Source organism: Podarcis erhardii, assembly GCF_964252035.2.
Source record: "Podarcis erhardii genome assembly, chromosome: 15".
NCBI lineage: Eukaryota > Metazoa > Chordata > Lepidosauria > Squamata > Lacertidae > Podarcis > Podarcis erhardii.
Window position 1 is genome coordinate 16,424,973 of NC_138505.1, and position 16,143 is coordinate 16,441,115.

At 47.6% G+C, this 16,143-nt stretch overlaps 1 protein-coding gene across 1 annotated transcript; it reads left to right on the forward strand.

The window, feature by feature from the left end:
- The first annotated feature begins 1,558 nt into the window (after window positions 1-1,558).
- On the forward strand, window positions 1,559-15,267 carry LOC309330607 (intelectin-1-like). Its single transcript, XM_081842326.1, has 8 exons — window positions 1,559-1,759; window positions 3,683-3,755; window positions 5,562-5,717; window positions 6,795-7,042; window positions 8,156-8,314; window positions 9,943-10,063; window positions 12,509-12,612; window positions 14,868-15,267. The coding sequence occupies exons 1-8, from the start codon at window positions 1,583-1,585 to the stop codon at window positions 15,018-15,020; spliced, it is 1,191 nt and encodes a 396-aa protein (XP_081698452.1). The 5' UTR covers window positions 1,559-1,582; the 3' UTR covers window positions 15,021-15,267.
- Window positions 15,268-16,143: the final 876 nt, after the last annotated feature.

A 16,143-nucleotide genomic window follows, 5' to 3' on the forward strand; every position in this document is an offset into this window, starting at 1 on the left:
TTTTTTGTGGGGTTTTTGCACCCTTTATTACCTTGATTTATGAACTCTTCTTTCTTAGAACCAGGATGTGATCAGGAATTCTATCTTTAAATAAATAAATGAGTATTTGACTTGGGTCCCACCCCCCCACAGAAAAGCACTGTAATATATATTTTAGTGATCCAATATGCAAATACTTTTCCTCCTAACCTAACCTAACCAAAGGTTTTATTTTGTTTGGATTTCATTTTCCTCATTATCCTGGCACTGTTTCCATGTTGCACAATATGCAAACACATTTATGTCTGCAGAGGACTTTCCCCCCTTTTTGCCACAGCAATGTTGTTCATTGAATGTGCGCATGGGGCTATAGCAGAGCTCTCCAAACTTTTTATGTTGGCGACACACTTTTTAGACATGCATCAATTTCGCGACACAGCAATTCAGTTTTAATAGCAAACTGGAGGTTAAACTAACCCCTTGTAAGAGATACAGATGCATACATAAACTGCAATGACAAAATGTACGGGGACACAGTTACACACCACAACTGGCACACAGCTGGCAGAGTTTGGAAAGCTCTGGGATATCAGGTCCCTGACATTTCCACACTTAATGTAAAGCTGTAGATAAAAGAGTACAAGCCACTAAGTGATGGAAGTAGGAAATGCAGGGGATAACATTGCACCCAAACCCAGCCTGCTGCAGGTCTGTTTCACGCTGAATAGAGTTGCAATATAGCTACTGGAATAAGTTACTGGACAGATAGATGGATGCCTGGGCCATTTGTACCTCATTGTCAGCTAGCTCCTTGGCACTCAAACAGTGTGGCTGCTGGCTCACCCCAAGAAAAACTGTCTCTGGATTAGGTGTTCTTGGTGGGCATAGGCACCAACCCCCAGGGGCTGAGGCAGTTTCAGCCCTCCCCCACTCCATGTATTTTTTTGGAGCCCCTCAATTGTCCCAGGCCACCTCAATCTTCTGGAGAAGTTGTAGCCTCTGGTGGTGGGGATTTTCTTATAGTGAAAGAGGGAAGACTGCAGGGGTTAAGTAGTTTTGCACAATCCTGTTTTAGAACGGCAGGTTCCAAGCTTTTCTGAGCTTCCACCCCACTGCATAGATTTATACCCAGTGGCCCCCTACCCCCTACTTTATAAAGAGTTAGCGGTTTGGAAAACCCACTAAGAAAGTTTAATTCAACAAAATTAATGAAGTTGATTTAGTGAGACCAGCCTTTCAGAACCTGAGAGTCATTTACACCTCCAGCACCACCCCGGCTAGCAAAAGACCCTAAACCTCTTAGTAGCATGTGTAGGAAGACACTTGGGTCAGCTTCTGGCTTATCATGTCTGACAAAGTTCCCCCAAAGACAGGGCTGCAACTGAACACATAGCAGGAGGCCAGTGATACTCTTTTGGAGGTTTCTAGGTGCAATTTTAATTTCAGTGATATGCGACTCTGGAATGCAAGGCATCCAGTAACTTTCACTTCTCCACCTTCTGTTGCAAAAAGTCTTGACTTCCCACCCAACTAGAAAGCCAGGCTTGCAGGGGATGCCCCATGTCTGAAAATGAAGTCTTTTCCCGGAAACATTGCTGAAACCATGAAACCCTTCATCTGCCACTCAGCCGACTCACCCTGCTCTTTGTACAAACAATTCTGGAGTTCCTTGATGTTATCCCCCTGGCTGTTGACTTTTGTCAGCAAGCTGCTAATAAAAGGCAGGACAGAGGCAACCTCTGAGCATCAGAAGACCAGAACGTCGACATCTCCTAACCAGGTGAGCCGGAAACTTTCCTTCAAAGCACAATAGTGTGATAGAATATGGAGGGAACAAGTCACACTCCCTTTGAACACAGAGAACCCACCACTGTAGAGCAGTAGGATTCAGCGGTTGCTGTGTTGATACCAGTTTTGGACAAACTTGAAGACCCAAAGGGAGGCAAGAGGGTTGTGGTGTATCAGTGACTGGTCTCTTTGCATTGCGGCAAATAGCAGCTGCGGGTGGGTGATGTTCCTGGCTGCTGCTGGTAACAAGAATAACAGTGGTGGTCCTGGTTGGTGGGGTGGGGTTTTACTACTACTAGGTTAGTATCAGTGGTCCCGACTGGTATTGTTGCACGATACCCCAGCCTTCAAGTGGTGCAAGATCTCGTGGGTTACAGGGAATGAGGCACAGCAGAGACTACGGTGTCTTTAGGATATATGGTTTATACACAACCTGAGCCTACAATGGAGGGATTCACAGCATCAGTACCACCGAGGGGTCTTGTTTCTCCCATAGCTGCAGCCTGGATTCAAGCAGAAATCAAACATTGTGATCTCTCTCTCTCTCTCTCTCTCTCTCTCTCTCTCTCTCTCTCTCTCTGCCTTTTCCAGCCACCTTTCCCCAGCCTTCTTATCACACATCAACAGCCAGCTCTCAGCTCTGGCTTTTGTCCTTCTAGCTAGGAGGAGCTGAAGGAGGGTCCCCACCCATCTGCCTCTGGCAAAGGGCCCCCTCTCCTTTCCCGCAGGTTGTCAGGTAACACCGCATCTGGCTCCAGGCTAGGATCTGCACCTGTGGGCAGAATATTCAGAGCAGAAGTCCTTTGGTCTTGCAGTTATGGCTGTGATCGTGGAAGAGCGGACATTCAACGCTGCCCAACTTCAGTCGTGGAAAACTTCAGATGGTCTCAAATGCAGGGGCCAGATTACTGATTTGGGTTCCCATTAGATCTTATATATCCCATTGTTTCAAAACAGCGGCACTGGTTGCCCGTTCATTCCTGGACCCAAGTCAAGATGCTCATATTAGCATTCAAAGCCCTAAATGACTCAGGCCCCAAATATCTGAAAGACCGTCTCCTTCCCTGCAGACGCTCTAGGAGGTGGTGTGATTAAGATCAGCAGAGGGGGCCCCTCTTGGTAGTTCCTTTGCCCTCAGGTGCTTGGCGGGGGGGGGGGGTGGCCCAAGAAGAGAGGGCTTTCTCTGTGGTGGCCCCTAAGTTGTGGAAGTCCCTGCAGAAGTGCATCTGGCACCTTCATCCTACAGCTTTCAGGGGATGGTGAAGACGCACTGCTTTGCCTGGCTTTTCACACGAGGGATATATTATTAAGACCCACCTTATTTTTATGGTTGTAAGTTGTTTTTTGATTGCTTTTAATGCTGTAACCCACCATGGGACCTTAGGGTGAAGGGATGAATGAATGAATGAATGAATGAATGAATGAATGAATGTTGGTGTGGATGGGCCGTGGAGAGTTCAGTTGGTAGAGCAGAAGACTCTTGATCTCAGAGTTGTGAGTTCAAGTCCCACGTTGGGCAAAAGATTCCTGCATTGCCGGGGGTTGGACTGGATGACCCTCGTGGTCCCTTCCAACTCTATAGTTCTAAAGCAAGTGATGAATCATGTTGATTGCGGGGCGCCGGATTAAGAGAGACAAATTGTTCAGTCCTTTGATTAAGACCACTGCTTTTTTTTCTGGGGGGACGCATAACCTGAAACATTTTGTGAATCTTTGTACTTTTGTCCATTTACTATATTTCTTTTTCCCAATTTGAACTATAAAATGGTGATTTTCTTGAGTCAAAATGAGAGTACCCCTAAACATTTTTTATTTTTATTTTTTTAGGGGGGAAAGCACTGATTAAGGCCCACCAGTTCCTATGGGTGAGCCACCCCTGCCATTGACTCACCAGCCCTCTCATTTTCACCCACAGAAAGAGTCCACCATGAAGCGATTTGCTCTCCTCCTTTTACTCTTGGTTGACCTCCCAAAGGGGGACCTGTGTGGTAAGTATATGCTGGTGCCTAGGGTGGGGTGAGACTGTGCCAGGATGTTGTGCTTTTCTTTTGTCTTTTTTGGGGGGGGGGCAAGGGGCCTTTCCATACACATTTGGCATATCTTGGGGCAAACTCTTGGAACCGTTGTGTTGGAAGGGCACCTCCAAAGGACATCTAGCCGAGCCCCCTGCCAACGAAGGAGATGCACACCTGCAGCACCCAGTGATAAGTACCTATCCAGCCTCCGCTTAAAAGCAGCTAGTGATTGAAGAGTCTCTCACCTTCCAGGACTCTGTGTTCCACAGCTGAACACCTTGTGCCATCAGGAAGTTCTCCCTGCTATTGAGTCAAACTCTATTTCTCATAAATTGAAACTGCTGGTTTCAGCCCTCGCCTCCGGAGGAACATAAATCAGATCTGCTTTCTGTGAGGGCCCTTCAAATGTTTGAAGGCGGTGATTGTATCTTAAGAACATAACAAACATCTCCTGGGTCAGGCGGCCAACCAGCCGTCTAGTCCAGCAGCCTGTTCTCACAGGGGCCAAACAATTGCCGGTGGGAAGCCTGCAGTCAGGATCCGAACGCAGGAACCCTTTCCCCTCCTGTGGCTTCCAGCAACTGCTAGTAGCCATTGATAGTCTCCTCCTCCCCCATGAATTTGCCCAATCCTCTTTAAAAACCATCCAAGCTGGTGGCCACTACTGTCCCCTATGGCAGGGAGTTCCATAGTTTAACTATGTGCTACATGTAGAAGCCCTTTTGTTTCTCCACCCTGACTCTTCCAATATTCCACTTCATTAGATGTCCCCCGGGTTCTAGTGTCAGGAGAGCGGGGGGGGGGTGTGTGTGTGTCTCAGCCTTTGGTCTCTTCTCCAGATTGAACAAAGCTTCTTAAACCTTTTCTCACAGGATTGGCTTCCCAGGCCCTTGACTGCCCCCATTTCCAGTTTGTTCATATCCCTTCCTGACAACCAGTTCAGGTGAAATCTGACCAAAGTAGAATGGAGCAGTACCAGTGCTGTTGTTTTTTTTTTTTTTTTAAAGGGTACTCACGGGTACACAGTACTGGCACCTCTTTTTTGTTGTTAAAAAGTGTGGCACTTACTGTAACAACTTCATGGTGAGTAAGGTAAAGGTAAAGGGACTCCTGACCATTAGGTCCAGTCCATGGATGACTCTGGGATTGCGGCGTTCACCTTGCTTTATTGGCCGAGGGAGCCGGCATACAGCTTCCGGGTCATGTGGCCAGCATGACTAAGCCACTTCTGGTGAGCCAGAGCAGCGCATGGAAACACCATTTACCTTCCCGCCAGAGCGGTACCTATTTATCTACTTGCACTTCGTGCTTTTGAACTGCTAGGTGGGCAGGAGCAGGGACCGAGCAACGGGAGCTTCCTCCTGTCTTGGGGATTCAAACTGCCAACCTTCTGACCTATTTTTCCAGGGGAAAAAGTACTGACCATTACTTCTCACATTCTGGACACTATACTTCTTTTGATACAACCTAGAATTGCACTGGCCCATTTTGCTGCCATACTACACTGCTGGCTCATGTTTTGCTTATCCATTAAAACCCTGGATGCCTTTTCCTAGGTTCTGCTGTCAAGCCAAGTTGTCACCCTTCCTGTATTTTGTCCCTGTGAGTCTGCCTATGTAAGTGCATTGATCTCTGTTGAAATTCATATTGTTAGTTCTGGCCCAGTTCCCTGTCCTGCCAAGGTCACCCTGGATCCTGCTTCCGTCTTCCAACCTGGGCAACTCCCTCTCCATATGTCTGGGTAACTCAGCCTGTTCACACCTATTGTCCTGCACGCAGATAGCAGCTGCTGCCTCAGCTCCGCAAAGCAAGATGTCCTCGGTCTGCTGCAGAAGTGGGAAGAGGCGTCATCCTGCAGCACAAGCAATCCACACGGTCTTCACAAGCTTCCAAGGAGCTGCAAAGAAATCAAGAGCTCCTCGCCAGGGTGCACAGGTGAGGAAATAAGCAGCTGTTCCGTGGACTACAACTCCCATCATCCCTAGCTAACAAAGACCTGTGGTCAGGGATGATGGGAATTGTAGTCCGTAAACAGACCCAAGTTTGGGAAACACTGATCTAAAGGTGGCCAAGTCTTCTTAAGACCACCCAATTGCTTGATCCTGTATTGCTCCTGAAGGAGTTAAGACAGTTATGATTAAATGGGCGCAAGAGTTTGGTCACAATATTGAATTAGAGATGTGGGAAAGATTATGGACAAAAACAATTAAATTCACTGCATGTACGGCATTAAAAGAAAATTTAATGCAGATGATGTATAGGTGGTATTTGACGCCGACTAGCTAAAATGTATAGAATTTAAGATAAGGTATGTTGGAAATGTAAGGAGAAGGAAGGGAATTTCTTTCATATGTGGTGGATGTGTCCTAAGTTGAAAGCCTACTGGGGTATGATATATAATGAACTGAAAAAGATTTTCAAAAATACCTTTAGTAAAAAACCAGAGGCTTTCTTATTAGGGATAATAGGTGAAGAAATTCCCAAAAAAGACATAAATATATTTATGTATGCTACCACGGCAGCAAGGATACTTTTAGCCCAGAAATGGAAGCAGCAAGAACTTCCAGCATTGGAAGAATGGCAGACAAAGATGATTGAATAGGTTAAGCTGGCGAGACTGACGGGGAAAATCCGAAACCAGTGCAACTGTTTGAAAAGGACTGGAATAAATTTGTACAATATATGAAGGAACATTGCAAACATTTGAAAACATTTGCAAGATTGAAAATATTTTGTAAGGTTATGATTTGATACCTGTTTATAAATATTAGAAGTAAGTCTTTTAAGTATGGAGATAAGGTAAATAGGGTGATGATTTAGAAATGCGAAGATAAAACTGATTACATATGGAAGTCAGGGAGGGGGAGGGGAGGAAGTCAAAGCTCAATTTGAGCAAAGATACATGTGATGAAGAAATTTTATTTGGTTGTTATAAAGGAAAAAAGGAAATTTAATAAACATTATATTAAGGGGCGGGGGAAAGGTCCTGTCTTGATCCTGTCTTTTGAGCAGATGGGTTGTATTTCCTGGCCACGGAAGACGGAGAGATCTACCAGACCTTCTGTGACATGACCACCAACGGAGGAGGCTGGACTCTGGTGGCGAGCGTCCACGAAAACAACATGTATGGGAAATGCACCGTGGGGGACCGCTGGTCCAGCCAGCAAGGCAGTAATGCCAACTACGCTACAGGAGATGGAAACTGGTCCAACAACTCCACCTTTGGGTCAGCTATAGCCTCAACCAGTGATGACTACAAGGTGAGACTGTCTTTGTAGTGGCGCAATAGGTGAACGATACCCTTTGTCTGCCTATTCAGAAGTCCACTGCTACTGAGTTCAGCAGAGCTTGGCCCCAGCAGTAATGTAAAACATGCGAAAGGTTAAAATAACAAGAGATGGAAACAAATTAAAATCCGCGTCAACTTTCTAAACATCTGGGGAGGGTTGTCTAAACTGGAGGCTCCAAGGAAAGGTACAATGACAGCACCGGCTGATATCAAGAGGCAGGGAGTTCCAAAGTTTCACCATATTAAATGACTGAGTTCTTACAAATGTGGGTCTTATGCGGCACCTGTGTGAGAATGGCAATTCTGCCAATTGAAGGTGCATCAGGAAATGTTTCAAAGACATCCCCCTAAAAGGCAAAAACAGGGACAAAAATAGACTGCCTGTACAGGCCACAAATATACCATATTTTTCGCTCTATAGGACGCACTGGACCATAGAACACACCTTGTTTTAGAGGGGGAGAACAAGAAAAAAAATTCTCCCCCTCTCTGCTCAGCGCCCCTTCAGCGAAGTGGCAGGAGAAACGGAGCCCCTTCCATTTCTCCTCCCGCTTGGCTGAAGGGGCGCTGCGCAGCTCTCCCTCTCTGCTGAAGCCAGGAGAGTCTTGCTCTCCAGGCTTCAGCGAAAGGAACCTGAAGCCTGCAGAGCACAGCAGGAACTCGCGCTGCACTCCGAAGTCTTCAGGCGGCTATCCCTCAAGCCTGGAGAGCGAGAGGGGTCGGTGCGCACCGACCCCTCTTGCTCTCCAGGCTTCAGCAAAAGCAACGCAAAGCCTCCGGAGTGCGGGGGGAGCGCTTCCTCTGCGCTTCAGAGGCTTCGCGTTGCTATCGCTGAAGCCAAGGAGCCTGCATTAGCTCTATAGGACACACACACACATTTCCCCTTAATTTTTGGAGGGGGAAAAGTGCATCCTATAGAGCGAAAAATATGGTAATCAGTGGAACTTGCAAGGGGGGGAAATACAGAGGAAAAGGCTCTTTCTCGAAAGTGTCTCCTGTTACTGTAAAAGACACACACACACACCCCAATTTAAAAACCAAACCCTCCTCCCCCTCTAACACCCCTGATTCTCTTTCTTTCCAGAATCCTGGCTATTATGACCTTGAAGCAGCAGACATGGCCATATGGCACGTCCCCAACAACACCCCCATGAAGAAATGGCGCGAGTCTTCACTCCTGAGATACCGCACCGAAACCGGGTTCTTGTCTGAGCTTGGAGGGAACCTTCTCAGGCTCTACCAGGTAAGCAAGTCATGACTCAGGATTTCTGCCGGCTGACTCGGCATTTGGGATTTGGGTGGTTGAGCGGGGCAGGAGACTTCCCCTCCTTTTTTTTTAGTAATCGGGACCCAGGAAGCTCCCTCAAAACCGTCTACACTGACAGACAGCAATGACGCTCCAGGATTTTAGACAGGAGTGTCCCTCTAACCTCACCTGGGGAGGCCACCAGCAGGGATTGAACCTGGGACCTTCTGCTTTCAAGGCAGACCCTCTGCCACTGAGCTACAAGGGCCCTTCCCCAGGCCTCCAGGTTTCCCTAGGAAAGCCCTGCTGTGGCGGAGACCCCAGATCAGGGCCCCATCTGGGCCTGGGGCCTCCAATAAGCCCACAAGCAGGGCAGGAAGGCACCCCCTGGTCACATCCTGGGGTCTCATGGACCCTCCAAGTGCCCCCATTTTCAAGGGACAGTCCCAGATTTACAGAAGCCATCCCAGTTTCTGATTTGGTCCTGGAATGTTCTCACTTTTACTTAGGTAAAGGTAAAGGGACCCCTGACCATTAGGTCTAGTCATGACCAACTCTGGGGTTGCAGCGCTCATCTCGCTTTATTGGCCGAGGGAGCCGGGATGACTAAGCCGCTTCTGGCGAACCAGAGCAGTGCACGGAAACGCCGTTTACCTTCCCACCGGAGCGGTACCTATTTATCTACTTGCACTTTGATGTGCTTTCGAACTGCTAGGTTGGCAGGAGCAGGGACTGAGCAATGGGAGCTCACCCCATTGCAGGGATTTGAACCGCCGACCTTCTGATCGGCAAGTCCTAGGCTCTGTGGTTTAACCCACAGCGCCACCCGCGTCCCATCGCTTTTGCTTAGTCCCTGTTTTCATCAGAGAAACATTGGAGGATATGGAATAGGGTGTCCCTAATTTCATCCAAGTCTGGGATGAGGCTAGGTGAGAGATTTGGGGGGTCTCTCTGAGGCAGAGGAGACAGAAAAAGTGGGAGCAGCTCCACCCTAGAAGGGGCCCAATTCACCCGCTGTCTTTTTGTACTGGGGCTCCCGTCCCCTTGGCCTGTGTCACGTCCCTGGGCTGAGAGTAATTAGATGTTCTGGATCTCCTTTCCTCCCTTATGGATCTTTTCTGGCTGAGCATGAGGAACGTCACAAGCCCAAAGCGAGCCTCAGATCCTGTCAGGGAACTGCCATCGGAGCCAGAGGAGGAGGGAGGGCTCCGGAGGGATGCCGGAGAGCGTCCCAGTAGGGAGAGAGGCAGCCCATCTGCTGGGGAAGGAAATCAGCGTAGCACCAGTGGAGAAGGGGGGCAGATGGGGGAATTGGCGAGGGGGCTCCATGACTCCTCGCCGGAGACCAGCGGGGAGAGCACGGGTCCTCCGCTGCCCACACCCTCCCTGCGCAGAAGACTTCTGCGCAGGGAGAGTAGGAGGAGACTAGGCGTCAAAGAACTTCTTTGCTGGAAGAAGTTCAAGAAACGCCCACTGACGGATTCTGCCAGCGATTGAGACAGCCACGGATGAGTAGCTGTCCGGACAGAAAGGGTTCACCCAGGTAACCCAGCCATGTGTGGCGACGACTTATGCACGAGCAACCCCTAGAATCATTACAGATCCCTTCCTGCTTCTCTTTTCAGAAATACCCCGTGTCCTATGGGATTGGCACCTGCCAGACCAACAACGGCCCGGCCGTCCCCGTCACCTACGATGCAGGGAGTGCCCAGAATACCGCGGACTACTATTCTCCAAATGGGCGAAGTAAGTCTTCCTTCCTTTGACCAGACTGTGGCTGAGCATAAATAAGAAATGGGGACGGGGCTCTTGAGGGCTCTGGTGAGGTCTCTCCTCAGCCTGCTGCTCAACTCACTCAGGTGCCTAACTTGACTGCCTGCCTATTTGCCAAGAATTGCTTTGTTGCAAGGCCTGAGACACATTTATTGAAAAACTGGGTTTACTGAAGAACTGGGTCCCCTCGCATGCTCACCTTACCTGGCTTATTTTTTTAAAAATACCATATTTTTCGCTCTATAGGACACACTTTTCCCCCTCCAAAAATGAAGGGGAAATGTGTGTGCGTCCTATGGAGCGAATGCAGGCTGCGCACCCTGGGCTTCAGGCAGCTATCCGCAAGCCTTCAGAGCCCGGCAGGAGTTCCACGGCTAAAAACGAAGCCAAGACAGCTAGCGGGATCCATCCCGCTCACTGTCTTTTATTATTATTATTATTAGTTTACAGTATCCAAAAGAAAAAACACACAATAAACAAAATCAAAAGAAAAACACATCTAAAACACAGCAGGTAAAAAAAGAAAAAGGAGAAGACCACATTACACAACAAAAGATATCGACGCATCAACACATCATACATCATACAACACATCATACATAAACAGCACATCAATAATTGACTTCCCTTCATCTCGGTTTTGGTCTATGTTACAAAAGGTTTTCTTACTGCAGTTTCACTTTCTTAATCTCTTTAGGTCACAGGCTCTATATCAAGCCTACTGTGGTTTTAAAATTTCTTACATCTGTTTCAATATAAGTCATAAATTTATTCCATTCATTATTAAACTTTGTGCCTTTTTGGTTTCTAATTTTCTGTGTCATTTTTGCCAATTCTATGTATTCAAATAGTTTAATTTGCCAGTCTTTTACAGTTGGGGTTTTTGGTGTCTTCCAATTTGGGGCTATTAGAATTCTAGCAGCAACTGTTGTGTATTGGAATAATATTTGGTCTTCCTTTTTAATTTCTTCTCCAATTATCCCCAAAAGGAAGGCCTCAGGTTTTTTTGTGAAGGTATATTTAATTTTTTTTTTAAATTCATTGTAAACAAGTTCCCAAAACTTCTTAATTACCTCACATGTCCACCACATGCGGTAGAAATTGCCTTCCTTAATTTTACATTTCCAACTGTCTTGGCTTCTTAGCTCTTTGGGGCTGGGGGGGATACTCCCCCCCCTTTATTTCCCCCCTCCCTAAAATACAGGTGTGCCCTATGGTCCGGTGCGCCCTATAGAGCGAAAAATACGGTAAATGACAAATTATGTATCTCTGCAACAAGGGTTTAGGATGCGGCAGTGCGACTGAGGCTCAAGTTACGCAGTTATGTGTGGCATGGAGAAAGCAAATAGAGAAGATTTTGTCCCTCTCTTGTTTAACACTAGAACTCATGCACATCCCATGAAGCTGAATGTTGGAAGATTCAGGACAGACCAAAAAACGAGGGCTTCTTCAGGAAGTGCATAGATAAATTATTATAGAATTTGCTCCAACTTGGATGGCTTTAAAAGAGGATTAGACAAATTCATTGGGGGGTATTGGTTTGTGGTTTTGCTGTTGTTTCTATCATGTGTTTTGTGCTTTCATATTGTATTTTTATGTTGTGAACCACTCTGAGTTCTGCTGATGAAGGGCGGTACACAGATTTTTAATAGTAGTAATACTAGATGGCTATCCTCTGTCTCCATGCTCCATGCTTCTAAATAGCAGTTCTTGGAAACCACAGGAGGAGAGAGGGGCTCTTCTGCTCTGGTCCTGCTTTTGGACTTCCCAGAAGCGGCATCTGGTTGGGCCCTGTGAGAACAGCATGCTGGGCCATAGCTGTCAACTGTCCCTTATTTGGCGGGAAACTCCCTTATCCCAGCGCCGTGTCCCGCTGCTGTCCCTTATTGATGATGTCCCTTAAATTTCCCGGGTTTCAAAGGAAGCAGCTCCTCTCCCTCCCTCCCTGCTGGCCAGGGAAGAGGGGGACGCCAAGTGTGTTGCTTGGCTGCGTTGCTCACCCAATAAGGAGTCTAAGAACGACTGGGGGGTAGAGCTTGCATGCCTTGTGCCGATCAAATCGGCCGCGTTGCCTGGGGACTCGCCTTTGCTCAGCCCTTCCCAGCGGAGAGGCGACAGTGGTTTTCCTTGCTGCATCCCCTTTGCTGGGTTGCTGCAAGGGGAACCACCGCTTGAGGCTTCGTTGGCTGCTGGCTGGGCTTTCTGCCTTTGGCTCTGAGGGGCTCAGAAGTTGAACATACCTGTGCCCGGAAATTCCCTTATTTTCAAATCTGTAAGTTGACAACTATGTGCTGGGCTAGGTGGGCTCCTGGCTTGATCCAGCTGGCTTTTCTGATGTCGTTACACCCAGCTGCTGGCCAAGGTTTTCCACCAGAGGGACTAAAGACACTTCTGCTATTTCTCCTTTCTTTTTCTCAGCCGAATTTGTCGCTGGCTTTGTGCAGTTCCGAGTGTTTAATCACGAGAAAGCCGCCATGGCTCTGTGCCCTGGTGTTAAAGTCACGGGATGCAACACAGAACACGTGAGTCTCCTCACCAGCCTTGAATCTACAGTGAGATGCCCTCTTGTCTCTTCTTGGCTTCTGCCAGTTTCCCCTCCCAACAGCCACTTTTAAAGGATTTGAGTAGTCTCTGCATGTCCTCCACTTTTAACTTAGGATACTGAGGGTTTCCTGAACCTCCTGAAGTTCCATTTGCCAGCTGGGGCCCTCCTCTTCCACAAAACCCTCAACTCTTGCTTGCCTTCTGTTATAAAACTGCTCCTTTTCCCAAGAGTCCATATAGAGTCCTAAAGCGAGTTCCCTATTGGTAGGAGAAAATAACAGAGGCCAACCAGAGAATATTGAGAAGCAAAGCAGCTAGTAAGCCTGATCTTTATTAAACTGTTGCAACAGGGTGCTCAAACCACCCGCCCCCCCCCCCAAACACAGGAGGGAGGAGGAACCCAGAACAATGGTGTGCAAGCCCTTATATAGACTTTTGAAATTGCCACCCTGTAGATCAAGACGCGGGTGACACTGTGGTCTAAACCACTGAGCCTAGGGCTTGTAGATCAGAAGGTCGGCGGTTCGAATCCCCGCGATGGGGGTCCCAGCTCCTGCCAACCTAGCAGTTCAAAAGCACATCAAAGTGCAAGTAGATAAATAGATAAATGTTGCGTTCCAAAAGCAAGGAAGGATTGGACTCTGATTAATAGAATACACACGAGGCTTGACCAGCAAGACTCTGGGAGGAGGTGCCAGTAATAATCCTGTCCACCCCTTGGCCCAGGTCGTTTTATTCACAAAAGAACTTTTTACACAGTGTTCGTAAGAACCAATCAGATTTCCTCTGAGCATTTCAAAAACCCCACGTGGGACAAAGTCAGATCAGAAGAAATCCTTTAACTACAAAGAAACTATTTCCTACTTGAGCATGCATACGTGGTTAAGCTAAATAAACAGGAGCCAAGGAGGAATGCATTTAGTACCCCTCGGAGGTCATAAACCCACGGGAAAGAAAGTCGCATTTACCATCTCCGTGTAAACTCTGTTCCTGGCTTTTAAGATCTATCTAAAGATTAACAAAACTAACAAAAGCTACATCAAAGGTACCTTCTATCTTTATGGCTCAGGATGCCTGGTGAACAACTGGCCTGTGTTTAGAATGCTTATACTTGCCTGTCAGGCGCAGAGAAAGAAAATGACAGAGGTACAGGGGCTTGTGGGATTTGATCAGAAATTATTGTCAATGACTCAAACCCAGTCAAGCAATGTTTTCATTGCGACACAATGGCTTGTTCCATTTTTCATAATTCCTCATAGCAATCCCACCTGACCCCCACATACTGCTCCGGCGGGAAGGTAAACAGCGTTTCCATGTGCTTCTCTGGTTTCGCCAGAAGCAGCTTAGTCATGCTGGCCACATAACCCGGAAGCTGTCTGCAGACAAACACTGGCTCCCTCGGCCAGTAAAGCGAGATGAGCGTTGCAACCCCAGAGTTGTTCGCGACTGGACTTAACTGTCAGGGGTCCTTTACCTTTTAGATCAAGACCACCCCACAATACATCATACATACATCACAGAAGGGGCAGTCTACAGCAGAATCCTGTCTGGCAGGAAACCTGTTAATGAGTTTACCTGGACAGCTTGGTCATTCTTTTGTCAGGATAAATACTTACGGTAATTCCTGAGTCCAGGTCACAGGCTCACCCTATTCATACCCAAATGTGCCATTAAGGCAGGAGTTGTAAGCACAGAGACAATGGCGAGGCTTTTCCCACTTCCATCCAAACTGCGGAGGAATATTTGAGGTCACTGAAAGAGTCAAAATGGCTTTAGGATTGTTTTCCTGTACTGTTTCAGACATGTGTTTATATATTTATGTATGTGTTTGCCTGGTACATTTATTTTATATCTTAGACCTTATAATTCTCATAACACCTTCCTTGTTATAAACAAACTGGGGGTGACCAAAGACTGGGCAGTCAGTGCATTTAGTAATGCAGCTCAAAAGTGCCACCACCTTGGGTGGTTTTTGCTGTTGCAAAAACTATCCCATTGCTGGCTGGCTGACAGTGGCCTGATCACACTCTGATCCTTAAGTCCATCTCTCAGCAGAGTTCACAAGACTAGGTGTATTTTGTATTTGCCCCCCAAGTTTCTTTTTCTCCTATGCTGCTGAGCTCTGCAATCCATCAAGCACATTTCAAATTGCGATCCCATCCTCTCTGTAGGGCTTGCATCCCCTCCCAATTTGTCCTACCTCTCCCCCCTTGTTCTTTCTTCCCTTTCCTAGCATTGCATTGGGGGAGGAGGGTTCTTCCCAGAAGCCAGCCCTCGGCAGTGCGGCGACTTTGCCAGCTTCGACTGGGACGGATACGGAACTCACAAAGGCTGGAGCGCTTCCAAAGAGATAACGGAGTCTTCCGTGCTGATCTTTTACCACTGATTCCAGCAGAGGCCGGTGCTGCAGAAACAGACGCGTCAGAGCCACAACTCTGAAGACGAGAAACTTCTATTTGGGGGTGCAGCAGGGTTGGGGAACCTGGAGCCTTCTGGGAGCTGTTGACCAGCATGGCCAATGATCAGGAATGCTGGGAGCTGCTGCAGTCCAACAACAGCCCCCCCAAATATTTTTTATTCATTTTCAATAAAAAACCAACCAATTATTAACAAATCAAACCAAAACAAATTCCCAACCCAGAATACAGAAACCTTCAAATGCAATAAAACTGTAAAAGCACTGCATTGAGATAGTCCCTGTGGGGTTTGTTCTGTGTGTGACCTAAGGAGATGCATTCCTTTGGAGAGGGCTTCCAGGTGAACATCGCCCTAACCTAAGAACATAAGAACAGCTTGGCTGCTGGATCATGGGTGGCCCATCTAGTCCAGCCTCCTGTTCTCACAATGGCCAACCAGGTGCATCAATGGGAAACCCACAGGCAATTCTCTTTGAAAGCCATCAAGGTTGGTGCTTCCCTTGTGCTGTGTGCTTGTGCTGTGTGAAGGACTTCCATTCAGCTGCATTGGATGTCCACGAGTTCAAGTGTTACAAGAGAGGGAGAGGAACTTTTATCCTTCCACTTTCTCCATGCCATGAATAACTTTAGACACTTCCATCACGTTGCTTCTTACTTAAAGGTAAAGGTAAAGGGACCCCTGACCATTAGGTCCAGTCGTGGCTGACTCTGGGGTTGCGGCGCTCATCTCGCTTTACTGGCCGAGGGAGCCGACGTACAGCTTCCGGGTCATGTGGCCAGCATGACTAAGCCACTTCTGGTGAACCAGAGCAGCACATGGAAACGCCGTTTACCTTCCCACCGGAGCAGTACCTACCGGTATTTATCTACTTGCACTTTGACGTGCTTTTGAACTGCTAGGTTGGCAGGAGCAGAGACCGAGCAACGGGAGCTCACCCCGTCACAGGGATTCAAACCGCCAACCTTCTGATCAGCAAGTCCTAGGCTCTGTGGCTTAACCCACAGCGCCACCTGCGTACCACTTCTTACTTACCTTTTCTCTAAACTAAAAAGTCCCACACGCTTTTCTTCATATCAACCCCTGGATATCCA